This window comes from Anomaloglossus baeobatrachus, chromosome 11, assembly GCF_048569485.1.
Source record: "Anomaloglossus baeobatrachus isolate aAnoBae1 chromosome 11, aAnoBae1.hap1, whole genome shotgun sequence".
Lineage (NCBI taxonomy): Eukaryota > Metazoa > Chordata > Amphibia > Anura > Aromobatidae > Anomaloglossus > Anomaloglossus baeobatrachus.
In genome coordinates this window covers 35438256-35466088 of record NC_134363.1, presented here as the reverse complement: position 1 = coordinate 35466088, position 27833 = coordinate 35438256, and the positions used below count along the sequence as shown (strand labels likewise).

Here is a 27833-nt window from a genome sequence, read left to right as displayed (position 1 = left end):
ACATGTTGATGTATTGTCACTATGTCCAGTGCAGCCATGCAGAAGACATACCAGGAACTGGAGCATATGGGATAGGCAGCCGGGATGGGATTTTGCCAGTTCCCAATGGGTCAACCGAACCAGTTCTGCAAAATAGTCCAATACATGATGATGCGTCTGTGATGGTGGAATATGGGGGGTTGTGTATCCTGGTGTGTAGGTTCGTATATTACGCTTGGTTCACTGTCCATTCTCTGTATTGCTTGTGTGTACATTGTATTGTCTGTAGGTAATCACCGCCTGTAGTGTTTGTCCCTAGAGGCCCAGTCACACACAATGAGATCGCTAACGAGAGCGTTGCTGAGTCACAGTTTCTGTGACCTAGCAACAATCTCGCCAGCGATCTCGTTCTGTGTGACTCCTACCAGCGATCAGGCCCCTGCTGTGAGATCGCTAGTCATTGCCGAATGGTCCAGACCATTTTCTTCAAAGGCGATGTCCTGCCGGGCAGGACGCATCGCTGTGTTTGACGCTTACCAATGACCTCCTAACAGGGTCCCAACGCCCGCCGAGAACGTTATACAGGTCGTTCATCGTTACTGCGTCGTTGGTAAGGTCTATGTGACATCTCACCAGCCACCTCCCAACGACTTACCAGCGATCCTTATCAGGTCGTATCATTGTCGGGATCCCTGGTAAGTCGTTGTGTGTGACTGAGCCTTAGGTCTGGGAGAAGGGGGCCTGGAATCCACCTAACCTCTTTGCTTACCTGGGGGGATGAGTCAGTATTTTTGAGAACTTGAAGAGAGAAGGACAAAGATTGATCCTCTGGGCTGAAGGTGTGGCTCCTCAGGGAGACCTGGACATTTATCGCTTATTGGATTATATTCATATTTCTGGACTATTTTTACCCTCTGTGTGGTGGATTATGTTATGGACTATTTGAATTGCTTTGAATAAATGCTCTTTGGATTGTGCAGCCATCTCTTGCTCTGTTGATTGTGTGATATCGGAGAAAGACCCATCACAGTGTCATTAAGATGCGGAGCATGACGGCGATGCATTGGACGAGGAGCATTACACAGTTCTCCGTCCTGGTGTGCAGCAGTGGGATGAGGTCATTCATATAGCTACCTTTTTACTGCAAAGCGGAGGTGGCAAAGATGGCGGGGAAGGCAATTTTCTCCATACTGGAACTGTAAATTAAAATGACTTACTTTAAATGGGGTAGGGGAAATACAATGTGAAGTGGGCTTTATCTTCAAAAAATACAGTGTAGGGGGGTGTTGAGGGCACAATGTGAAGCAGGAGCACATTATGGAGATGTGTTTAGCATGAGGGGAACTGGATAGGGGACAGCATAAAGTTGAGTCAGTATATAGGCCATAGTTCATAAGGGCGGACAGTGTGTCGCTTATGATTCATAATGGGGAAAGGTGTGGCGGTTATAGTTCATAAAGGAAGACAGTGCAGTGGTTATAGTTCAGAAGGTCGAAGAGCGGTTATAGTTCATAAAGGGTGACAATGTGGCAATTTTAGTTCATAAGGGAGGACAATATGGTGGTTGTAATTCAAAAGGGGGGGAAAAGTGTTGTAGTAATGGTTCATAAGGGAAGACAGTAATGCGGGCATCACACAATAGAGACAATCTATCGTGCGATGCATCTTCGGGGTCACGGTTTTTGTGACGCACATCCGGCATCGTTTGCGACGTCGTCCCGTGTGATAGCTACGAGCGACGCAAAAGTTTGCAAATCGTGTGCAAATCGTTTATCTTTGACACGTCGCTCATTTTTAAAAAATCTTTTATTTTTCTTTGTGCTGGTTGTTCATCGTACCCGGGGTAGCACACATCGCTCCGTGTGACACCCTGGGAACGATGAACACAGCTTACCTGCGTCCTGCGGCTCCCGCCGGCTATGCGGAAGGAAGGAGGTGGGCGGGATGTTTACGTCCCGCTTATCTCAGCCCCTCCGCTTCTATTGGGCGGCCGCTGTGTGACTTCGCTGTGCCGCCGAACGTCCCTCCCCCTTCAGGAAGTGGATGTTCGCCGCCCACAGCGAGGTCGCTCAGCAGGTAAGTATGTGTGACGGGGGGGTTAACGACTTTGTGCGACACGGCCAACAAATTGCCCGTGACGCACAAACGACGGGGGCGGTTGTGATCGCTCGTGCAATCGCACGATAGATCGTACCGTGTGCAGCTATGGGGATGGTGTGTATTCTATATTTTATAGGAAAGTGTGGAGGTCATCTGCCACAAGATGGACAACATAATCACATTGTGTGCAGGACGTATAGTAAGAGACAATTTATTCATTCAAGGGACCAGAGTACACCCGGCTGCGGCGGCCGGCCCCCAACACCTTGGTTTATCGATTGGACTTGTGTGAAGTTATTTCAATCGTGAGTACTTTGACATTCCCCGGTATGTCCGGGTGCCGGCCCATGCAGCCACCATCCTCAGCACAGAGACACTGAGCCCCGGGGCATCCATCCCTACCCACGGAAGGGGTTAACATCCAGCTGCCAGCCCATCGCCCCCGGGTGCTCCCCAGTAGCAGCGATGGTGCCACATTTCACCACACACCATGGGTGGCGTCACGAAATCTCCGTACATATACATCCCCTTTTTGTTTGAAGTGTCCGCAAGACCTCCCGGATCCGGAGACCCCTCGAGCCACATTGCAGATCCAGAACCGAGCAGATCGGCTGCTGGCGTGGGGGCGGCACACATGTAATAGTTTTGGTTCTGCTGCTGTATTCACATACTGATGTTGATTCTGATGCTTTATTCATGTACAAATAATGGTTCTGGTGCTTTATGTACTAATGATGGTTGTAGTGCTATGTTGACATACGGAAAATGGTTATGCTGCAATATTCATGTACTGGTATTGGTTCTGGATCTGTATAAATTTACTAATGATGGTTCTGGTGCTGAATTTGTGTACAAATGTAGGTTCTGGTACTGCATACACATGTTGATGTTGGTTCTTATACTGTATTCATGTACTTGTTTTGGCTCTGCTTCTGTATTCATAAACTGATGTTAATTCTGGTGCTATATTCATGTACTAAAGATGGTTCTGGTGCTTTATGTAGTAATGATGATTGTTCTGGTGCTTTATTCATGTACTGATGATGTCTCTTGTGTTGTATTCGTGTAATGCTGTTGGGTCTGGTGCTGTATTCATATGCTGATTAAGGTTCTGTCGCTGTATTCCTGTACAGATGATGCTTCTAATGCTGTACTCATATACTCATAATTCTGCTTTTATTGTAATGTACTGATTTTGCTTCTGGTGTTCTGTTAATGTACGGTTGCTTCTTCTGGTGTTGTAGTCATGTATTGATGATGGCTCTGGTACTACATGTATGTACTGGTGTTAGTTCTGGTACTGTATTCATGTTTTGATGGTGGTTCTGATTCCGTATGCATGTGCTGATGGTGGTTCTGGTGATGTACTCATGTATTGGTGCTGGTAATGTACTGATCATGGTTTTGGTGCTATATTCATGATGGGTCTTGTGCTATATTCATGTACTGATGTGGTTTCTGATGACTTAGTGTGTAATAATGGTAATTGTGATGCTCTATCCATGTACTGATGGTGGTTCTGGTGCTCTGTTCATATATTGAAATGGTTCTGGTCTTATATTCATGTCCTAATGATGGTTCTGGTGCTGTATTTATGTATTGAACCATACTAGAGTTAAAATCAGCAGCTCCCCTGAGGTGGCCCCTACAAGGACCACAATATGTGGCAATTATGCCTCTAGCCTATCAAATGCCACAGCTCTGTTCATATTTGTGTCTGACAGCATTACGGCACATCATGATTTAGGCTATGTTTTACCAGAACGTTTTTGCTAAAAAAAAACCAAAGTGCAATAATCCCTAGGCAAAAACTTGAGCCTTTCAAGGGCTGTATCTGTTCAGCTCCTAAAACAGTTATTCCCAAAATTGTGAGTTTTTCCTTTACCTTAAGAAAGCTAATAACTTACCGTACTGATCAATGCGGTCGATCCACTGAGAACCTCACTGATCTCAAGAATGTGGTGCTAGATCAAGGGAGCTTGGCTCTTTGGAGCCGCATTAAATTAGTGTTGTTTTTAGTTGTGGCCTATGTTCATGGGAAAGCAAATGCTTGTATATTCTGCGACTCCTCTCACAAACCATAGCTTGGTATCGCCTTAAAAGTAGGCATCTAATGCATGTGTGTGTTAATGTATATATGCTGTATATGTGTGTTTTTGTCTCTGACAATCTGCAACATTTTGTGGTCCCCGATTAGTCTCTTTTTGGGACTTCATCATTGGAACGGGACATATAAAGACTGGTGGGGGACCATGATTTCTCGGGGTGAGATTGTCTTCATATGACCATGCAGAAAAGGTTCCACTAACCTATCAAAAAAAAATGTAACTTCAAATGCTGCTATTTTCTTTGTTGGATCTTTGTTGACCTTATCTGAAGAAAATTGCCTTGAATGAGTTGCACCATATACATAGTATGAAAACTCCTGCTTGCACTGAAGTCAATTGCCACCACTTAGCTGGTTATAGTTATGCACTGATATAGTTTCTAGTACTGGTTAATGTACTCTTGTTGGTTCTGGTGTTGTAGTCATGTATTGATGATGGCTCTGGTGCTATGTTTATGTACTACTGTTGGTTCTGGTGATGTATTCATGTGTTGATGGTGATTCTGATGCTGTATGTATGCATTGGTGCTGGTTCTGGCGCTGCATTCATGTATTAATAATGGCACTGGTAATGTATTCACGTACTGATCATGGTTTTGGTATTATATTCATGTACCTTTGATGGTTTTTGTGCTGTATTCATATACTGGTAAGGTTTCTGATTATTTATGTACTGATGGCAGTTTTGACGCTCTAATCATGTACAGATGATGATTCTGGTGCTCTCCACGTATTGAAATGGTTTTGATATTATATTTATGTCCTGATGATTGTTCTGTAGCTTTATTGTTATGTTGTTTTTAGTGCTGTTTTTTTTTTTGCAATCTTAATATACCTTTCAATATACAGAGTTTTGGAATCCAAGTTCGTAATCCAAAGCTCTACAGATTAAAGATGGGGCTCACAAATTTTAGGACCTCATTTGAGCATCTATGTATTCTACAACTCATGCCAACCATCGTCCAGTCTGTCTTATTTTTCTATTATTCATTTCTGCACATGTGTTTAAACTTTTGACACCGATCTCCTGGATAAGTCGCTGTTATGTCCCACGACTGGACGTCTTCTTCTTCTGGCTGATGGCATCACATGATGAGGTCTCCAGATTTTGGGCAATACTCAGTTTATCCTATCCCTACATAACACAAAAATTAAAAAAAAAGCCTCATCTGAAACAATGAGCAGATGTCTACTTTTTAGGCGTTGGCCACTGAAAATTTCTTATATTGTCAACAGTTACCATATATTGCTTCCTCCTCATTCCCGTTTCCTAAATTAGCCCCTAGTTTCGGGAACACTCCTTGGTTGTTTCTATCAAAGGGGATAACTTTCTGATCCCTGGGGGCCTGAGTGATGGGATCCCCATTGATCCTGAAAACAGAGACCACCCTTGTGAATGGAGCTTGGATTGATCTTCATTCATTTTTAATGGGATTGCCGAAAACAGCCATATGCTGCACTTGGCTAGTTTTCGGCACTCCCCTAAGAACAAAAGGAGAGGCGATGTGAATGATTGATCACCACTCCATTCACATTGGGCTCTTTAGAGTCCCGTTTTCTGGGTTTGGTCCCATATGGTATGGTATGGTGTGAATAAAAAGTCCTGCCGTCATTCTGGCCATGTTCAACCCCATCTATATTTTGAAAAGCATTCTGACTGAGCACTCCTTCTCATCATTATTTGTTAGTTTATTTCATGTTCAGTCTGCACCTGTTCACACTAGTCTGTTAGGAAGTGCCGTCAGTTTTTGTTATTTTGGATTGAGCACTGCTTCCCATCAGCTTAAGGTGATTTTTCATTTCCTGCCCACCCATAAAATTGAAGTTTTTTTCAATCTAGGTAAAGGCATTATTAGGTAAGAACCCAGCATACGAGATACACCTTGATGCTGGCTGCTGGGCTCACATAAAACTGGCCTTTTTATATGCCAAGTGTCTCAATTTTTTTAATTTACTTTTTTAGCAGTAATGCCTGTCCAAGTTCCTAAATCCAGTGTTTGTATACTTTAGCATTTCAGAGTGCAGCTGTCTATTTCATGTTCAATATGCACCTGTTCACACTTAGTAAGTGCAATCAGTTCTCTTATTTTGGATGAATGGGTCATGCCTTCTGACTGAGAACTTCTTCCCATCAGTTTAAGGGGATTTTTAATTTCCTTACAGCAGGTTTGTTCCCTTCAATAAACGTATACTCTAGTTCAGCCCAGGTAGATGCATTATTAGGTAGGGACCCAATATACGAGATATGCCTTGACGATGGCTGCTGGGCTCACATAAAACTGGCCTTTTTTATGTGCTGTGTCTCAATTTTTAATTTTTTTTTCTTAGCAGTAATGCATGTCCAAGTTCCTAAATTCAATGTTTGTATACCTTAGTGTATCAGAGTGCAGCTGTTTATTTCATGTTCAGTATGCACCTGTTCACACTTGTCTGTTAGGAAGTGCCATCAGTTTTCTTATTTTGGATTAATTGGTCGTGCCATCTAACTGAGCACTTCTTCCCATCAGCTTAAGGCAATTTTTAATTTCCTAGTAGCAAGTTCGTGCCCTCCCATAAAATTATACTCTATTTCAGCCCACGTAGAGGCATTATTAGGTAGGGACCCAGCATACAAGATACGCCTTAACACTGGCTGCTGGGCTCCATATAAAAGCAGTAATGTGTGTCTAAGTTCCTTACTTCAATGTTTGGACTCCTTAGCATTTCAGACTGCAGCTGTTTATTTCATGTTCAGTACTCATCAGTTCACACTTGTCTGTTAGGAAGTATTCACACTTGTCTGTTAGGAAGTCTTTGGATTCATTTTTCATGCTTTCTGACAGAGCTCTCCTTCCCATCATCTTAAGGCGATTTTTAATTTCCTATCAGCAGGTTCGTTCCCTTCAATAAAATTGTACTCTATTTCAGCCCAGATAGAGGCATTATTAGGTAGGGACCCAGCAAACGAGATACGCTTTGATGCTGGCTGCTAGGCTCAGATAAAAGTGGCTTTTTTTATGCCCTAAGTGTCTCAATTGGGTGTCTCAATTAAGTGTCCAAGTTCCTAAATGCAATGTTTTCATACCTTAGCATCTCAGAGTGCAGCTATTTATTTCATGTGTTCAGTTTACACCTGTTCACACTTGTCTGTTAGGAAGTGCTGTCAGTTTTCTTATTTTGGATTAATTGGTCATGGTTTCTTGGTCTGCACTTCTTCCTTTCAGCTTAAGGAGATTTTTCATTTCCTAGACACAGGTTCTTACCCACCCCATAGAGTTGTAGACTTTTTTTTAGCCCAGGAAGAACTTGCGAGATACGCCTTGATGCTGGCAGCTGGGCTCACATTGAACTGGCCTGATTTATGTGCTAAGTATGTGTCAATTTTTAAAAAATATCTTTTCTCAGCAGTATTTCATGTCGAAGTTCTTATATTCTTAGACCTTAGCGTCTCAAGAGTGCAGCTATTTCATATTCAGTATGCACCTGTTTACACTTGTCGCTTAGAAAGTTCCGTGAATTTTATTATTTCATATTTTGGAAAACCCATCTCTTATCAACTACAATCCAAAACGATTTCTATCTGACGCTCACATCTCCGGGTATGTCCAATCATCTTTGTCGAAAAATAAAATATTTTAGGGACTCTTCCTTTTAAGGTCGGGAGTGTGGGGGCAATGTAATAAGACAGACACCAATGGACTCTCCACTCAATTCATTTGTATCAAAGCCGTACGTTGAACCATAATCAATTTCCCAAACACGTATAATATCCCACGACCTCTCACAGATTTGTGCATATAAAAAAAATGTATATATGGCAATACTTCACATATTGCCGATATGTAGACCAACATAAAACACAATGCCCGGGATAAGGATCTAAACCGGGCTCTGCATTCTAGATATGTGATTGGCTGTTTGTTTTTGTTTTTATTTATTTTTAAATTTTTTGATTAAGTCAACAATCTTGATGGCAGTTGGCCCGATCTGGTTGACGCTTTCTTTGCCAGGACGCGGCCGTCGTGGTTAATGCATGTGGTGAGAACTTAGACCCTGAGCTGGGACAGACTACTCCAGTTTATCCCATCTACACACTCTGATCAACGCAAGGTCACCTCGAGAGGACAGGGCGGTAACAAATGGTGTCGTCGAAAACAGCACGTGGAGTGTTTGTTGGGAGGGGACAGTTTATTTCGCACGCACAGCGTACATTGTAAAAGACTGAGGCATCGCAGTGTTTCTGATGGATACAGAGGAGGCTTCATAAAGACCACCCCACCCCAAATTAGAGTGTTGGGAAGAACCGGGGGAAAGGACAGATGTCCATGGTCCAGCTTCCCCCTATGTTCTCTGCCCTTAACACCTCCTCCTGTCGCACTAAAAGGTCCATACAACCAGTCTTTGTGACACCCCCAACATCACTCAGGGGTACTGGCCTCTAGAGGGTCTGCCAACCTCCGGTGATGCGAGAGGGGCGTGAGGTCCTCTGGAGCCGGAGGCGGTGGAGGTTTTGGAGACTGCGGTGGTCTAGGTAGTGGTGGTGGGCCTCGTAGAGTCTGTATCCGCCGGCATTCCTGGCAGATTCTAAAATGGGCACACCCTCCCCGACCGGAGGAAGATGGGGCGTCCTCATGAAGCCGCTGGGCACCTGGGGCAGGGGGAGGATGAGGAGGAGCCGGAGGGTGCTGGTGGGTCTGGTAAAGGCGTCCATTGCAGAGACGTGTCTCTCTAGTAGCTCGAGGTGGTCGGCTAAGAGAAAGTAGAGTCCTCCCATGTAGGTGACGCGGTGGCCGACGACGGTGACGAGAACGAGATGTCTTTTTGCAGGACACTGCGCTGCGGAGCTCACTCAGCATCTCTTGGCATACCGAAATCTGATGAAGAAGGAAAACAAATGAAGGTAAGAAACATAAAACCGAAAGGGAAAAAAAAATCTAGAGAATAAAGAAGGAGAAACAGGACATAGAAATATAAAGAGGGAAAGGAATAATAGTTGTGTGGGATGAGGAGAAAGCAGAACGGGAGAACAAACAGGAGCAGCAGGGGAGAGGAGAGTGGGCGAAAAGCTGTGCACCAACCCCTGGGGGACAGCAAAGAAAATCGAATGCAAAACTAGGGCAAAAACAGAAGCGGTGCGGTAAAAAAATAACAGACCCTTTCAGGTGTGCCGCCAGCGGGGGGCGAGGAGATGGAAACATTTCATTCTCGTGTTGTAGAAGAACAACAAAGACTACAATACGTATATAACATACTCAGAAGGGATTGATGGATCGGCAGCTCCGAGCGCTGCGCGATCACACAAAGCGCACGCAGCTTTCCTCACCTCTTCATTGTCCACGGAACGTCTCGTTGACCAGACGAATTCCATGATGGCCACAAACACAGCAATAATTAGGCCGCAGATGAGGACCACGAAGATGCCGCCAATGTTCTCCATGCCCAGTCCTGCAAGTACATACAAGTTTAGGGAAACTTCACGAAGGTCATTGCAAGGTCAAAGAAACTTCAGGTATGACCGGGCCATCGTGTAGCTTCTGGGGGGGGGGCATATATACTTTAAGCAATGTTTCAGTGAGCTCAGCAGTTCATGTCATTTATTCAGAGAAACCACTGAGCTCAGTTATTGTCTGCAGCGCTGTCGACGTCAGTAGTAGACACTGGGAGAAGCAGTAGAGACTCGGTGCTTGTACAACTTCGTCCCTACACTCCTTGCAAGGACGTGCTATCACTCACCTCCATGCTTTACGCTGCCCGGCGTCCCTGTGCTCCTCCATGTGGGTGCCTTCTCCTTCCCCCTTCCGGAGACTGTGCGAGCGTCACAAGTCCTACGGGAGTGTTCTTAGGGTGTGCGCAAGTGATGCTGCCCTTCTCTTAAAAGGCCAGTGCATCACTACTAGGAAGTGCCTCTCAGCCTATCACAGAGAGGCTCTGGGTTTTTAAGGCACACTCCTACTGGGGGAGGTGCCTGTTCAACACCATCAATCCTGTTGAGTCTGTCTAGTTAGTTGTCAGGTCATCCTGTCCACCCCGTCCTGTCCTGCTTGTACCTGCCTGTCGTGTTCCTGCCTGTACCTGGTCCCAGCCCGTCCTGCCTGTTGGCACCCGGTTCCAGTCCTGTCCTGCCTGTACCTGCTACCAGTCCATCCTGCCCTGTTGGTGCTAAAGACTCTTTATCGTGGCTGTGTCATCTGCCTTGCTAGTGACTCTGCCTGTCCGTCGTGACCGTGCCATCTGCCTTGCTAGGGACTCTGCCTGTCTGTCCTGCCTGTGCTGTCTGCCTCAAGCTACCCTGATGCTCTCTATCTGCACCTGAGACTCTGTACTGTCTGCTCCGGTGGTGTCCGCCCCTGCCCTGGGGGTCAGATGCCCCAGTCCCGGTCTCTGCCCTACGTAAGGGTAGGCCTGGGGTTTTCTTATGGTCCAGTAGGTCCACTTTTGCTCAGCGCAGTACCAGTTCCGGTACTGTACGTTACAGCGCTGGATCCGGGGAGGGTGAGTAAAGCACAGTTTGCCTTAAAAGTAACTGCCCCCGGGGGACAGGGGTTTACTAAACTGGAAAACCTCTTTACGAACCTATAAACACAGCAATGCCACCGGCACGGCTCCTCTAGGGCGGTTCACTGAGCTCCTCTCCTTTGGCTGCAAATGCACATTTTGCATAAAAAGAGGGAGGGGTATAATTTTCATGGCCCAGAAAATATGTTATTGTTTACTATGTCTGCCATTACAGGATTCGAGCTCAGCGACAGAGCAAGAAAAAAAAAAAAACATTCTGCGTAATTTTTTTCACTGTTTTGATATAAATATTATAATTGTTTTTTTATTTTCATTTTTGATGGTTGCCCTTTAAGAGATTACCGGCGGCTCTGCTTATAATTACTGGTTTTCTAATTGCTGCCTGCTTTTGTGAGAACACAATGTTAGGATATAGAGCATGCAGATTTATTACGCTCCGGCGCTCGCTGCTGCGCAGGGATTAGGGGAGCGCCGCTGAAAGTGTCAACTCACTGCAACCTTAGCACATCAGTGCACCTGCGCCTCCACTTATCTCCTCACAGCTCCAAGCCGAGCTGTCATTACTCAGGGAGGAAGACGCCGGAGGGCATTGCTGCATAGGGAAATAATTCCTATATATGTATGTGTCACTGCCTGCTCCTGGGAAGGTGTACAATTCTCCCAAAACATGTGAACCCACAATTATAGATCAGCCAATTGCATAAACAACAATGCATCTGAGCAATTTCCATTTATTAATGTTGATAGGAAAACCATATGGAATAACCCTCATAAAATCAGTCATCTTTCAGGGCAATTTCACTAGTAAAACTAGTGTTATGGCTGTATAAATCATATTACAGCGATAAAAACGACACCTCTCTTGTAGTAATCGGATTTTCCAGCGCTGAGAAATCAAGCTTTGAAGTCACAAGGGCTTGCAAAAGAATTGGGGGGCGTGTCAATACACTAAGAGTAGACACAGACACGCCCCCTTAGCTAATTTGCATGTGGCTTCACAGCTCGATTTCTCAGCTCTGGCACATCCGATTACTACAAGAAAGGTATCATTTTTATCGTTGCCCCAAGACCAATACAGCCATTGTGTTAGTTTCTTAAGTAATATCATCATGACAGATTCCTTTAAGACAATGTGGCCATATGATAGCACCTAAAGAAGGATATGAGGTTTTTCTTTACCTCTATATGCTTCTCAGTTTATGCCATGCTTTAGTGTGTGTGTGTGTATATATATATATATATATATATATCGATCCATCTCTATCTATCCATCCGTCTATCCTTCTGTCTATCCCTCCATCTATCTATCCCTCTATCTATCCCTCTAGCTATCCCTCTATCTATCCCACTATCTATCCCTCTATCTATCCCTCTATCTATCCATCCATCCATCCATCCCTCTATCCATCCCTCTATCCATCCCTCTATCCATCCCTCTATCCATCCCTCTATCCATCCCTCTATCCATCCCTCTATCCATCCCTCTATCCATCCCTCTATTCATCCCTCTATCCATCCCTCTATCCATCCATCCATCCATCCATCCCTCTATCCATCCATCCATCCATCCCTCTATCCATCCCTCTATCCATCCCTTTATCCATCCCTCTATCCATCCCTTTATCCATCCCTCTATCCATCCCTTTATCCATCCCTCTATCCATCCCTCTATCCATCCCTCTATCCATCCCTCTATCCATCCCTCTATCCATCCCTCCATCCATCCCTCCATCCATCCCTCCATCCATCCCTCCATCCATCCCTCCATCTATCCCTCTATCTATCTATCTATCTATCTATCTATCCCTCTATCTATCCCTCTATCCATCTATCCATCCCTCTGTCTATCCCTTCTAGAGATATATATATATATTCACTCATAGAATTTCCTTAAAGAGACAATATCTTCAACTTACGATGCTCTACCAATCACTATATGGCGGCATTGTGCATTAATGAGAGGCTAATTTCATATTGGAAATGTATGAAGGAATTGCCCTGTAAGCAATTTTCCCATATAAAACTGAATTCCCTTTGGATTTCCAGATGCCAAACCTAAAGGAAACGTTTTCAGTCTGGAAATAGTAGAGGACCTGCTAAACAGGGATGTACAGTAAGTGGCATGTGCCCGGATGCTAAGTGCCATCAAGCCAATTATCTTTTGCTACTTACAAGGATCAGGCAATAAAGTGACTCCTCTGTATAGAAAGGTTTGGCTGTGACTGGATCGGTCCACATTAGTTGGATTTTGCACTAGATTTTACAATACAAACGTCATATTATTGAATAGATCATTACACCTGATGAGGCTGGTGTACTTACTTTGAAAATACACGTCAGAAAGTCTGTATAATTCTAAAGATGACAGCGCTCATTAGTAAAAGTGTACTCTGTCTGACTGACAGCCGCAGCCTGTACTGAGCAGCTGCAGAGAGGAGGGACACTGAAAGCTATCAATTAGGCTGGGTAGTCTCAAATTCAGCAGCAGGGAGGAGGGACCCTGAGGAGCTGTGATTCATTCTAAGTGGGTGGAAATTCAGCAGGAGCATGATGGGGTAGAGCAATAAGTTTCAACCAGAGTTTGAGTGGGTGTACATTCAGCAGCAGCAGGGAGGAAGAACACTGAGAAGCTGCCAATCAGGGGGTTGGGAGAGAGGGGTGGACTGAGCAGCAAGAAAAGGGGACTTTGAGTTGTTGCTAATCAGGCTGCATGGGCAGCAGGGAGGAGGGACACTGAGAAGTTGCCAATCGGGCTGCATGGGCAGCAGGGAGGAGGGACACTGAGAAGTTGCCAATCAGGCTGCATGGGCAGCAGGGAGGAGGGACACTGAGAAGTTGCCAATCAGGCTGCATGGGCAGCAGGGAGGAGGGACACTGAGAAGCTGCCAATCAGGCTGAATTGGCAGCAGGGAGGAGGGACACTGAGAAGTTGCCAATCAGGCTGAATTGGCAGCAGGGAGGAGGGACACTGAGAAGTTGCCAATCAGGCTACATGGGCAGCAGGGAGGAGGGACACTGAGAAGCTGCCAATCAGGCTGAATTGGCAGCAGGGAGGAGGGACACTGAGAAGTTGCCAATCAGGCTGAATTGGCAGCAGGGAGGAGGGACACTGAGAAGTTGCCAATCAGGCTGCATGGGCAGCAGGGAGGAGGGACACTGAGAAGTTGCCAATCAGGCTGCATGGGCAGCAGGGAGGAGGGACACTGAGAAGTTGCCAATCAGGCTGCATGGGCAGAAGGGAGGAGGGACACTGAGAAGCTGCCAATCAGGCCGCATGGGCAGCAGGGAGGAGGGACACTGAGAAGCTGCCAATCAGGCTGCATGGGCAGAAGGGAGGAGGGACACTGAGAAGCTGCCAATCAGGCTGCATGGGCAGCAGGGAGGAGGGACACTGAGAAGTTGCCAATCAGGCTGCATGGGCAGAAGGGAGGAGGGACACTGAGAAGCTGCCAATCAGGCTGCATGGGCAGCAGGGAGGAGGGACACTGAGAAGTTGCCAATCAGGCTGCATGGGCAGCAGGGAGGAGGGACACTGAGAAGCTGCCAATCAGGTTGCATGGGCAGCAGGAAGGAGGGACACTGAGAAGCTGCCAATCAGGCCGCATGGGCAGAAGGGAGGAGGGACACTGAGAAGCTGCCAATCAGGCTGCATGGGCAGAAGGGAGGAGGGACACTGAGAAGCTGCCAATCAGGTTGCATGGGCAGCAGGAAGGAGGGACACTGAGAAGCTGCCAATCAGGCCGCATGGGCAGAAGGGAGGAGGCACACTGAGAAGCTGCCAATCAGGCCGCATGGGCAGCAGGGAGGAGGGACACTGAGAAGCTGCCAATCAGGCTACATGGGCAGCAGGGAGGAGGGACACTGAGAAGTTGCCAATCAGGCTGCATGGGCAGCAGGAAGGAAGGACACTGAAAAGCTGCCAATCAGGCTGCATGGGCAGCAGGAAGGAGGGACACTGAGAAGCTGCCAATCAGGCTGCATGGGCAGCAGGAAGGAGGGACACTGAGAAGCTGCCAATCAGGCCGCATGGGCAGAAGGGAGGAGGGACACTGAGAAGCTGCCAATCAAGCTGCATGGGCAGCAGGGAGGAGGGACACTGAGAAGTTGCCAATCAGGCTGCATGGGCAGCAGGGAGGAGGGACACTGAGAAGCTGCCAATCAGGTTGCATGGGCAGCAGGAAGGAGGGACACTGAGAAGCTGCCAATCAGGCCGCATGGGCAGAAGGGAGGAAGGACACTGAGAAGCTGCCAATCAGGTTGCATGGGCAGCAGGAAGGAGGGACACTGAGAAGCTGCCAATCAGGCCGCATGGGCAGAAGGGAGGAGGGACACTGAGAATCTGCCAATCAGGCTGCATGGGCAGCAGGGAGGAGGGACACTGAGAAGTTGCCAATCAGGCTGCATGGGCAGCAGGGAGGAGGGACACTGAGAAGCTGCCAATCAGGTTGCATGGGCAGCAGGAAGGAGGGACACTGAGAAGCTGCCAATCAGGCCGCATGGGCAGAAGGGAGGAGGGACACTGAGAAGCTGCCAATCAGGCTGCATGGGCAGCAGGAAGGAGGGACACTGAGAAGCTGCCAATCAGGCCGCATGGGCAGAAGGGAGGAGGGACACTGAGAAGCTGCCAATCAGGTTGCATGGGCAGCAGGAAGGAGGGACACTGAGAAGCTGCCAATCAGGCCGCATGGGCAGAAGGGAGGAGGCACACTGAGAAGCTGCCAATCAGGCTACATGGGCAGCAGGGAGGAGGGACACTGAGAAGCTGCCAATCAGGCTGCATGGGCAGCAGGGAGGAGGGGCACTGAGAAGCTGCCAATCAGGCTGCATGGGCAGCAGGGAGGAGGGACACTGAGAAGTTGCCAATCAGGCTGCATGGGCAGCAGGGAGGAGGGACACTGAGAAGCTGCCAATCAGGCTGCATGGGCAGCAGGGAGGAGGGACACTGAGAAGTTGCCAATCAGGCTGCATGGGCAGCAGGGAGGAGGGACACTGAAAAGCTGCCAATCAGGCCGCATGGGCATCAGGAAGGACGGACATTGGAAAGCTGCCAAACGGGCTGCATGAGCAGCAGGGAGGAGGGACACTGAGAAGCTGCCAATCAGGCTACATGGGCAGTAGGGAGGTGGGACACTGAGAAGCTGCCAATCAGGCTACATGGGCAGCAGGGAGGAGGGACACTGAGAAATTGCCAATCAGGCTGCATGAGCAGCAGGCAGGAGGGACACTGAGAAGCTGCCAATCAGGTTGCATGGGCAGCAGGAAGGAGGGACACTGAGAAGCTGCCAATCAGGCTGCATGGGCATCAGGGAGGAGGGACACTGAGAAGCTGCCAATCAGGCTGCATGGGCAGCAGGAAGGAGGGACACTGAGAAGCTGCCAATCAGGCTGCATGGGCAGCAGGGAGGAGGGACACTGAAAAGCTGCCAATCAGGCTGCATGGGCAGCAGGGAGGAGGCACACTGAGAAGCTGCCAATCAGGCTGCATGGGCAGCAGGGAGGAGGCACACTGAGAAGTTGCCAATCAGGCTGCATGAGCAGCAGGCAGGAGGGACACTGAGAAGCTGCCAATCAGGTTGCATGGGCAGCAGGAAGGAAGGACACTGAAAAGCTGCCAATCAGGCTGCATGGGCAGCAGGAAGGAGGGACACTGAGAAGCTGCCAATCAGGCTGCATGGGCAGCAGGAAGGAGGGACACTGAGAAGCTGCCAATCAGGCCGCATGGGCAGAAGGGAGGAGGGACACTGAGAAGCTGCCAATCAGGCTGCATGGGCAGCAGGGAGGAGGGACACTGAGAAGTTGCCAATCAGGCTGCATGGGCAGCAGGGAGGAGGGACACTGAGAAGCTGCCAATCAGGTTGCATGGGCAGCAGGAAGGAGGGACACTGAGAAGCTGCCAATCAGGCCGCATGGGCAGAAGGGAGGAGGGACACTGAGAAGCTGCCAATCAGGTTGCATGGGCAGCAGGAAGGAGGGACACTGAGAAGCTGCCAATCAGGCCGCATGGGCAGAAGGGAGGAGGGACACTGAGAAGCTGCCAATCAGGCTGCATGGGCAGCAGGGAGGAGGGACACTGAGACGTTGCCAATCAGGCTGCATGGGCAGCAGGGAGGAGGGACGCTGAGAAGCTGCCAATCAGGTTGCATGGGCAGCAGGAAGGAGGGACACTGAGAAGCTGCCAATCAGGCCGCATGGGCAGAAGGGAGGAGGGACACTGAGAAGCTGCCAATCAGGCTGCATGGGCAGCAGGAAGGAGGGACACTGAGAAGCTGCCAATCAGGTTGCATGGGCAGCAGGAAGGAGGGACACTGAGAAGCTGCCAATCAGGCCGCATGGGCAGAAGGGAGGAGGGACACTGAGAAGCTGCCAATCAGGCTGCATGGGCAGCAGGGAGGAGGGACACTGAGAAGTTGCCAATCAGGCTGCATGGGCAGCAGGGAGGAGGGACACTGAGAAGCTGCCAATCAGGTTGCATGGGCAGCAGGAAGGAGGGACACTGAGAAGCTGCCAATCAGGCCGCATGGGCAGAAGGGAGGAGGGACACTGAGAAGCTGCCAATCAGGTTGCATGGGCAGCAGGAAGGAGGGACACTGAGAAGCTGCCAATCAGGCCGCATGGGCAGAAGGGAGGAGGGACACTGAGAAGCTGCCAATCAGGCTGCATGGGCAGCAGGGAGGAGGGACACTGAGACGTTGCCAATCAGGCTGCATGGGCAGCAGGGAGGAGGGACGCTGAGAAGCTGCCAATCAGGTTGCATGGGCAGCAGGAAGGAGGGACACTGAGAAGCTGCCAATCAGGCCGCATGGGCAGAAGGGAGGAGGGACACTGAGAAGCTGCCAATCAGGCTGCATGGGCAGCAGGAAGGAGGGACACTGAGAAGCTGCCAATCAGGCCGCATGGGCAGAAGGGAGGAGGGACACTGAGAAGCTGCCAATCAGGTTGCATGGGCAGCAGGAAGGAGGGACACTGAGAAGCTGCCAATCAGGCCGCATGGGCAGAAGGGAGGAGGCACACTGAGAAGCTGCCAATCAGGCTACATGGGCAGCAGGGAGGAGGGACACTGAGAAGCTGCCAATCAGGCTGCATGGGCAGCAGGGAGGAGGGGCACTGAGAAGCTGCCAATCAGGCTGCATGGGCAGCAGGGAGGAGGGACACTGAGAAGTTGCCAATCAGGCTGCATGGGCAGCAGGGAGGAGGGACACTGAGAAGCTGCCAATCAGGCTGCATGGGCAGCAGGGAGGAGGGACACTGAGAAGTTGCCAATCAGGCTGCATGGGCAGCAGGGAGGAGGGACACTGAAAAGCTGCCAATCAGGCCGCATGGGCATCAGGAAGGACGGACATTGGAAAGCTGCCAAACGGGCTGCATGAGCAGCAGGGAGGAGGGACACTGAGAAGCTGCCAATCAGGCTACATGGGCAGTAGGGAGGTGGGACACTGAGAAGCTGCCAATCAGGCTACATGGGCAGCAGGGAGGAGGGACACTGAGAAATTGCCAATCAGGCTGCATGAGCAGCAGGCAGGAGGGACACTGAGAAGCTGCCAATCAGGTTGCATGGGCAGCAGGAAGGAGGGACACTGAGAAGCTGCCAATCAGGCTGCATGGGCATCAGGGAGGAGGGACACTGAGAAGCTGCCAATCAGGCTGCATGGGCAGCAGGAAGGAGGGACACTGAGAAGCTGCCAATCAGGCTGCATGGGCAGCAGGGAGGAGGGACACTGAAAAGCTGCCAATCAGGCTGCATGGGCAGCAGGGAGGAGGCACACTGAGAAGCTGCCAATCAGGCTGCATGGGCAGCAGGGAGGAGGCACACTGAGAAGTTGCCAATCAGGCTGCATGAGCAGCAGGCAGGAGGGACACTGAGAAGCTGCCAATCAGGTTGCATGGGCAGCAGGAAGGAAGGACACTGAAAAGCTGCCAATCAGGCTGCATGGGCAGCAGGAAGGAGGGACACTGAGAAGCTGCCAATCAGGCTGCATGGGCAGCAGGAAGGAGGGACACTGAGAAGCTGCCAATCAGGCCGCATGGGCAGAAGGGAGGAGGGACACTGAGAAGCTGCCAATCAGGCTGCATGGGCAGCAGGGAGGAGGGACACTGAGAAGTTGCCAATCAGGCTGCATGGGCAGCAGGGAGGAGGGACACTGAGAAGCTGCCAATCAGGTTGCATGGGCAGCAGGAAGGAGGGACACTGAGAAGCTGCCAATCAGGCCGCATGGGCAGAAGGGAGGAGGGACACTGAGAAGCTGCCAATCAGGTTGCATGGGCAGCAGGAAGGAGGGACACTGAGAAGCTGCCAATCAGGCCGCATGGGCAGAAGGGAGGAGGGACACTGAGAAGCTGCCAATCAGGCTGCATGGGCAGCAGGGAGGAGGGACACTGAGACGTTGCCAATCAGGCTGCATGGGCAGCAGGGAGGAGGGACGCTGAGAAGCTGCCAATCAGGTTGCATGGGCAGCAGGAAGGAGGGACACTGAGAAGCTGCCAATCAGGCCGCATGGGCAGAAGGGAGGAGGGACACTGAGAAGCTGCCAATCAGGCTGCATGGGCAGCAGGAAGGAGGGACACTGAGAAGCTGCCAATCAGGTTGCATGGGCAGCAGGAAGGAGGGACACTGAGAAGCTGCCAATCAGGCCGCATGGGCAGAAGGGAGGAGGGACACTGAGAAGCTGCCAATCAGGCTGCATGGGCAGCAGGGAGGAGGGACACTGAGAAGTTGCCAATCAGGCTGCATGGGCAGCAGGGAGGAGGGACACTGAGAAGCTGCCAATCAGGTTGCATGGGCAGCAGGAAGGAGGGACACTGAGAAGCTGCCAATCAGGCCGCATGGGCAGAAGGGAGGAGGGACACTGAGAAGCTGCCAATCAGGTTGCATGGGCAGCAGGAAGGAGGGACACTGAGAAGCTGCCAATCAGGCCGCATGGGCAGAAGGGAGGAGGGACACTGAGAAGCTGCCAATCAGGCTGCATGGGCAGCAGGGAGGAGGGACACTGAGACGTTGCCAATCAGGCTGCATGGGCAGCAGGGAGGAGGGACGCTGAGAAGCTGCCAATCAGGTTGCATGGGCAGCAGGAAGGAGGGACACTGAGAAGCTGCCAATCAGGCCGCATGGGCAGAAGGGAGGAGGGACACTGAGAAGCTGCCAATCAGGCTGCATGGGCAGCAGGAAGGAGGGACACTGAGAAGCTGCCCATCAGGCCGCATGGGCAGAAGGGAGGAGGGACACTGAGAAGCTGCCAATCAGGCTGCATGGGCAGAAGGGAGGAGGGACACTGAGAAGCTGCCAATCAGGTTGCATGGGCAGCAGGAAGGAGGGACACTGAGAAGCTGCCAATCAGGCCGCATGGGCAGAAGGGAGGAGGCACACTGAGAAGCTGCCAATCAGGCCGCATGGGCAGCAGGGAGGAGGGACACTGAGAAGCTGCCAATCAGGCTACATGGGCAGCAGGGAGGAGGGACACTGAGAAGTTGCCAATCAGGCTGCATGAGCAGCAGGCAGGAGGGACACTGAGAAGCTGCCAATCAGGTTGCATGGGCAGCAGGAAGGAGGGACACTGAGAAGCTGCCAATCAGGCCGCATGGGCAGCAGGGAGGAGGGACACTGAGAAGCTGCCAATCAGGCTGCATGGGCAGCAGGGAGGAGGGACACTGAGAAGCTGCCAATCAGGCTGCATGGGCAGCAGGGAGGAGGGGCACTGAGAAGCTGCCAATCAGGCTGCATGGGCAGCAGGGAGGAGGGACACTGAGAAGTTGCCAATCAGGCTGCATGGGCAGCAGGGAGGAGGGACACTGAGAAGCTGCCAATCAGGCTGCATGGGCAACAGGGAGGAGGGACACTGAGAAGTTGCCAATCAGGCTGCATGGGCAGCAGGAAGGAGGGACACTGAGAAGCTGCCAATCAGGCTGCATGGGCATCAGGAAGGACGGACACTGAAAAGCTGCCAAATGGGCTGCATGAGCAGCAGGGAGGAGGGACACTGAGAAGCTGCCAATCAGGCTACATGGGCAGTAGGGAGGTGGGACACTGAGAAGCTGCCAATCAGGCTACATGGGCAGCAGGGAGGAGGGACACTGAGAAATTGCCAATCAGGCTGCATGAGCAGCAGGCAGGAGGGACACTGAGAAGCTGCCAATCAGGTTGCATGGGCAGCAGGAAGGAGGGACACTGAGAAGCTGCCAATCAGGCTGCATGGGCAGCAGGGAGGAGGGACACTGAGAAGCTGCCAATCAGGCTGCATGGGCAGCAGGAAGGAGGGACACTGAGAAGCTGCCAATCAGGCCGCATGGGCAGAAGGGAGGAGGGACACTGAGAAGTTGCCAATCAGGCTGCATGGGCAGCAGGCAGGAGGGACACTGAGAAGCTGCCAATCAGGCTGCATGGGCAGCAGGGAGGAGGCACACTGAGAAGCTGCCAATCAGGCTGCATGGGCAGCAGGGAGGAGGGACACTGAGAAGCTGCCAATCAGGCTGCATGGGCAGAAGGGAGGAGGGACACTGAGAAGCTGCCAATCAGGCTGCATTGGCAGCAGGGAGGAGGCACACTGAGAAGCTGCCAATCAGGCTGCATGGGCAGCAGGTAGGAAGGACACTGAGAAGCTGCTAATCAGGCTGCATGGGCAGCAGGGAGGAGGGACACTGAGAAGTTGCCAATTATGCTTCATAGACAGCAGGGAGCGAGAAAGAGTGAAGATGCCATTCAAGCTGCATGGGCAGCAGGGAAGAGGGACACTGAAGCAGCCAATTAGGTTGCATGGGCAGCAGGGAGGAGGGACAATGAAGCTGCCAATCGGGCTGCATGGGCAGCAGGGAGGAGGAACATTGAGAAGCTACCAATACGGCTGTATGGGCAGAAGGGAGGAGGGACAGTGAGAAGCTGCCAATCAGGCTGCATGGGTGTCTATTGAGGCTAAGCTTTCACAAAAGACTAGGTAGACATCATGGATTTTCAAAGTAAGTACACCAATATCATCAAGTCTAAGAGCTCTATTTGACAATGTATTCAGCTTATATTGTACAATCTGGTTTCAGATCTGCTTTAACACTGTAATATTAAGGTGATTTGTGACAAATGACAAAGCGGAGTCTGTTTCTGGAAATCAATAGTCTCGTGAGAAATAGCATTTGTGCGGGCAGCCATGTATATATAATGTGTTGCTTGGACCATCTGCAGGTGACGTCACTAAACACTCATTGAAAATAAGCCTCGTTGCATAAAGCTGCGCGCGGAGCAGACACGCTGCCGCTACGTCTCTGCGATTCTATCATCACAGAACCTTTCAACCAGACACAGCACCTGGATCCATCTGTACGATTCCTATCAGCGCGGCGTGTACAGCGCAAAACTACAGGTCGCATCACCGAACAGACAAGTACAGGCCGAGGTAAGCCGGCACAATCTGTTACTGCATGTATAGCGGGCGCTCATCCACCACAGCCTGCCGGGGGGGCTTCTGGTGCGAACCTAGGCACTGTACCAATATCTCCGCACTGGCAGATGTAGCAGAGCTACGATAGCATCTGTCCAGGTACTTTATTTTTTTGATATATTGCATCTGGATAAAATAAAAACTGAATACCACATGGTATATGCAACATGGGAACCTTTGTGAGATATTAGTGCATATTGGGGGAGAGTCGGAAGGTCCCCAAATACAGTAGACCGTCGCCTGGTCCCAACGAAATCTGTGAGATCTTTAAACATTACTCTATAGGAGCCAAAGAGCGTAATATCCAAATATCTGCGATGACATGCAAGGATATCTTGCTCACCTTGCTTGGTTGTGGTAGCCACAATACAGAAACTCTGCTGCAGAATCCACAGACCAAAAAGCCAATAATCCAATAATGACAAGTTGGAGGGAAGAAAAACGTGGTTTCTCTGCTTTGAAGATCATAAGAAGAGGACAGGAATTATTGCGGTATATTGTGGATGTGTTTCGCAGATTTCCAATCTTCTTCTTTGGCTTGTGCTAAAGAAGAAGCTTGGAAAACGGCGAAACGTGTCGATAAACTGCAATAGTTCCTGCCCAGTTATCCTGTCCTCTTCTTATGACCTTCACAGCAGTGCAGAGACCCCCACGTTTTTCTTCCCTTCAGCTTAACAGTAATCTAATAGCGACTTATTGGGCACTTTTATGGCAAAAGTCCAGGTGAGGGAAGAGGTGGCGGCACATGTATGGTGTTATGATTCATGCATGGCTCTGCTTCTCCTGAGCCGCTGCAGGTATTCTGCCTCCGGGAGCGACCTGTTTGTTCTGGCATTGTTTCAGGGGGTCACGCCACCATATCTTGGTGCTGCTGCATTCGGGACGTCGCCAGTGATATTTCTGGCTCCGCTGTGTGCGCCATTCCCTGGTTCTTGTCCTGCTACCCGGTACTGTTTGTCATGACCTCCGCTCCCCTTGCCTGATCTGACTTCCATCCCTCATGCCTGACCTGACCTCCGTACCCCCTCAGTTTCCCCAGCATGACCTGACCTCTGTCCCAACTACCCTTCCTTTTCTCCATACCTCCCTCTCCTCCGATCTCCTGTCCTGTCCCGTGTTCACCACGTCCTCCCCTGTGCTTACTTTCTCTCCTGGTATTCGACCTCGGCTCTGTTCTTTGACTTTGGCTAGTTTTCTCCTCGGTACTGACGTGACATCCCGACTTCAACCTTGACTGATCAACTATCCCTGCTCTTGTGTTAGTGACCTCTAGTGGGCTTCTGTCTAACTACACTCAGGAGTTCTTTTCCTACTTGAGTCCCTGCGCCCCCTAGTGGTAGCTTGACATATGGGAGTTGCAAAAAGTGTCCGGCATCAGGCTTTGCAGTTTTTGGAACTCCCATACCAATGAGTAAAAAGGGGAGCAAACATAACCACCACTTCTCCGTTTCTGGAAGTTCCCAGTCTCAAGATACATCAGTATTTATTTTTTTTATTATTATGGCATGGGTTGAGGTTTGGTTGATGATCTAGTATGGAACTACGGAGTCAGATGTGAGAGAATACAATCCATTTTGTTCTCATTGTGTCCATCTTGTCTTATAACTAATGATGTCATAGGGTTCAGCTAACACTGATGGGTGGGAAAGTTTCACATTTCTGTTCAAGCCCCTACTGCTCTTATTGGTCCACAGTTCAGAGGAGACTTTCTTTTGTGACCCTATATAAACTGGTTACACGTACTAATAAAGGAGAATTCTTTGAGTACACCATATTAAGAGTGTGTGCTGTATTGGTTTCCTGAGCGCTCGTAAAACAAATCTTATTAATTTGGAGTTCAAGAGGCATAGAAGGAGTGTATTTCTCTCACCAAGATGACAGGACCCGCTAGGTTTGGGGGTACTTATGGTGGCTTACACAAGTCTACAGCATGCTCGCGAAGCTTAGGTTAGGATAGACATGGGGGGGGGCAGTCTACTGGAGCTGCAAGTAGGGGGGGAATATAGACATTCATATATTACTTATGGTTTCCAAAAGTGTGCATGCCATCAGAGTCAGCCCACACAGAAGTTATACACTTGGAAAATGGGGTACAGCATGGGTTGGCCTAATTTCCTTTGCTATTTGGTTGGCAATAACTGTACAGAAGTCCCCTCCCCTGAGGAACAGCATTGCTTCCAGAATTGGAAAATTGGATGTAGGTCCTGGAAATGAAATTGGAAGGAATCATGGGTATCAAAATTGAGCAAGATAATGGGGGCTTCTTCTAATCTCCTTGAAGATGGATATCCAAGACCCCCCATAGGTCAACTGTGTTACCGTACAGTAGAAATGATCTATTGAGTAGGAAATTAGATATGACACATGGTGAGAGATGGGAGGAATGGTTGAAGAATATATATTTGGAGATGTGCCCCTCCGGAGGGAGGCATGCCGGGACGAATCATGGAAGTCACAATAAGGACGGTATCAGACAATGAAAGATGTGTTACCAGAATGAGACCGGATGAGATTGACAGATGTCCCCGATGTCTCCTTAGTCCATTCTGATGAAGAGACAAATGGGATGAGAGTGAAACCCAAGGAACCCAAGGAGGTGAAAAGAGAAGAGATGATCACAAGACAAGGATCTCACAGGTCATCAGAAGGTTTCTTGTTGCAATCACCAAGATATCACTGACCTTTCGCCCGGTGGTCTTCCTCCTTGGGGCACTTTCCACCTTCCCACCATTTCCGTTTCAAGATCTCCAGGCGATTATTCTCTTGAAGTTGGAGGATTGCAAGAGTGATCTCGTCTCTGTACGGAGATTCTAAAAAAAGAGAAGGGAATGCGCAAGGTTTAACTTTCCATCCTTGGCTTTACAAAGTCAACCACAACATTACCTAATTTTAAGCCTGACTGCTTTCTGGGTTAGGTAGTGCAGCTGAGCCCTCCTTACGAAGCCTAGCTGCAATCCCAGACATAACCTCAGGACAGGGGTGGTGCTTTTTGTGGATTAAAGCAGCCATTTTTTATTTTTTTTTACAAACCCTTTTAAAAATTACCAAACTCACCTTAGCTAGTGGTTGGCATCTTTTTGCTGCACATATCATCCAGCTTTGAATGCCTACTACTTTTTTTTACTCAAGGAGTATGCAAGGCATGTTAATAATTTTGGAAATTGTATGTGTGAGGAATACGGCATTCATACATGCCAGTCACTGCCACTTCATAATTACACACATCCTGCCTTGTAGCAAGAAGTCACCAAATGGCAGGTGACAAAGGCCAATTAAGACTAAGGAAAAAAAGCTCTAACCAGAGCAAACCCCCCTGCTGACAAAGTAATTCAGTTAGGGAAGTGGGCAAGCAACTGCAAGGATCAGGACAACTTCAAAGGCATTCTGTAGTGTGGCTCCAGGGAAAAAGTACAAATATTAGGGAGTGCTAAGCTCCCACAGATAGGGCAGGCATATTTCCGGCTTCATGATGGCGAGACTCACGTCACACATATATTTTAATAATAGTGAGATGTGCGTATCAGCCCAAAAGTAATAACTCGCCAAGGGAAGCCAACAAACCTATCATGTTTCATAGCTATAGATAGATCAAATCATAACTAAACATATGATGGTCATATAATAAATGTGGGACACTCAAAGGTGGAGATATGGGAAAAACTGCCAATTCAAACTGAAGGTACGGCCCATGTCCAGCCCTGTCATAGGTCACAAAGAGGGTGATACATGGGAGGTATTTAGGTTCATAAAAATGAGAGCGGACATTTTGAGGTTGTCTTTTCCCTGAGGGGGCACGTTGTGTGACATGTGGGAAAGTCCCCAGGAAACTAGTTCTACAGAGGTTGGCTCCTCCTAGCAGTATCACTCGCATGCAGTGATACTGGTACACGATCTGTGTGTGAGAGCTGCAGTGCAATGCAGCTGGAGCGGTGAGGGACCTGACAATAACAGATCTCTGTGTGAGAGCCCATCCACCATCGACAATTGCCAGCTATAATTGTTTGGGGTCTGGTGAGGGCAAATCTTCTTCTTCGGGGGTTGTCCGATTTATTTTGAGGTGTCTGATTTCATTTATGAAGAGTCCAGCTGTATTTTTTTTTACCTTTTTAGTTGCTTGTGCACTTCCTTATGGAACCGGAACTAAGGCTTATTTTTGGAGTAGGGCTTGGATTTTAAGCATACTCCAAAAGGCCCCCCCCAAAAAAATAAATCATACTAGGGCTTATTTTCAGGGAAACAGGGTACATATAGGTGTGTCCCTACTTTGATATTCAAAAATGTAGTAAATATCCTGTAGGTGACAAGCAAAACTGCAGTTCACTTCAAAACCACTGGGTGGCCACATGAAGACATATGCGCCATAAATATCTCTTAAAGGGAACCAGTCATGTAAAAAAAACCTGCAGATATGGGGTTAATTTGCAGGTAAATAGTTTTCCTACACCGCATGACCACCACATTCAGAGCCCCTCTGCCGGGAGGAAATAATTTTTATTCCTCCCATTAGCCTAGAGCTTCCAGTCATAAAGGCACGGCCGATGTGTTTTCAGTCATTGATTAATGTTTCCCTGGCAGAAATGTCCTTCCATGCTCCGCATTAAATTGAAGATATATGGGGTGAGCTTGTTTCCCTTATATCTCAGGATTTGTTGAGCCAAAAGACAAATGTAAGGAAAGACGCATCTATACTTCACCGGAGCAATGTGAGAAGGCACAGCTCAAGTTACGTTGATTACATTAATTCTGGGTGGTAAGAACGTTTTACGTAACCATGATCCAGACACAATCGACCTAACCCAGGAGATCTACTTGCCCAATGTAGACCATCAGCTCGGAAACTGGCAGTGCGACCTATAGGTAGCTACATTTTAAATCAATGTCTGACCTATAAGGGAGCCTTAAGGAGCTTGTTTGGGTGTCCATGTCCAAAAAGCATGTACTTCCGAAAAAGGTGCACGACAGAGCACACAGTCACTCCGTCTGCACCTTTACAGTCATTGGCCCCATCGGTGCATACATCCGAAACCTTTTTCATGGGGTGTTCGGACAGAAGCCCCATCGGGACCACTGAACAGGTAGAGGAATGCAATGGGAAAGGCCCCTAAGTCTCCTGGCATGCCAACCATTGACATTTGGGTAGAGCTTCTGATTGGCTTCAGCACTCGTTGACGCCACTGTCGGAGGATGGTGACAAGAGAATGGGGCCAAACATGGAGTAGGAAGGTAAATATTGTTTTTTTTTTACCTCCCTGTGCCCATTAAGGGGTGTTTCAAGTAGTGGACAAACCCTTGAAAACATGATTAAGGGTGTTAGCCAAACCAGAGATGCCCATATTCCTTCTGGATGGTTTACATACATGAAGGGTGGGATCACAGAATTGCTCCGTTGATGGGTACAAGGAGTAAAAGGGTATCAATGCCTACAGCCCAATTATGAATCTCAATTTATCACGTGCCGAATCCAGTTTTAGAAGCGTTTGGAGGAATATTTTTATTAATGAGAAGTCTCCTGACTCAGGATTGATGTCTTCCTCACATGAAGTAACTTTCGAAATACTGGCATTCAACACAACGTCCTACCACCTGCTTCTATTATACGTCTGTGCTGAGGGCTTGGTCTGCTCTCCACGGCTCCAAGGCTCCCCGGCTCGTGCTATCTTAATTACTGTATTTGATGGGGACATTGATGCGCCATCAACCCAGATGGTCGAAAAAAAGTTCCCAGTAAGAGT

At 49.1% G+C, this 27833-nt stretch overlaps 1 protein-coding gene across 3 annotated transcripts in view; it reads right to left on the bottom strand.

Annotated features, from left to right (window-relative positions):
- Positions 1–7860: 7860 nt before the first annotated feature.
- GRIK5 (glutamate ionotropic receptor kainate type subunit 5) overlaps positions 7861–27833 on the bottom strand; it is a 383239-nt gene continuing 363266 nt past the window's right edge. For 2 of the 3 annotated variants that reach the window (XM_075328483.1, XM_075328485.1), the window contains 4 exons: positions 24783–24911; positions 24594–24647; positions 9489–9610; positions 7861–9039 (listed from right to left, as the gene is read on the bottom strand). In XM_075328483.1, the coding sequence (XP_075184598.1) occupies positions 8584–9039; positions 9489–9610; positions 24594–24647; positions 24783–24911 (761 nt within the window). In that variant the 3' untranslated portion in view covers positions 7861–8583. The remainder of the gene's footprint in view (positions 9040–9488; positions 9611–24593; positions 24648–24782; positions 24912–27833) is intronic. The other variant, XM_075328484.1, reaches the window with a different exon arrangement.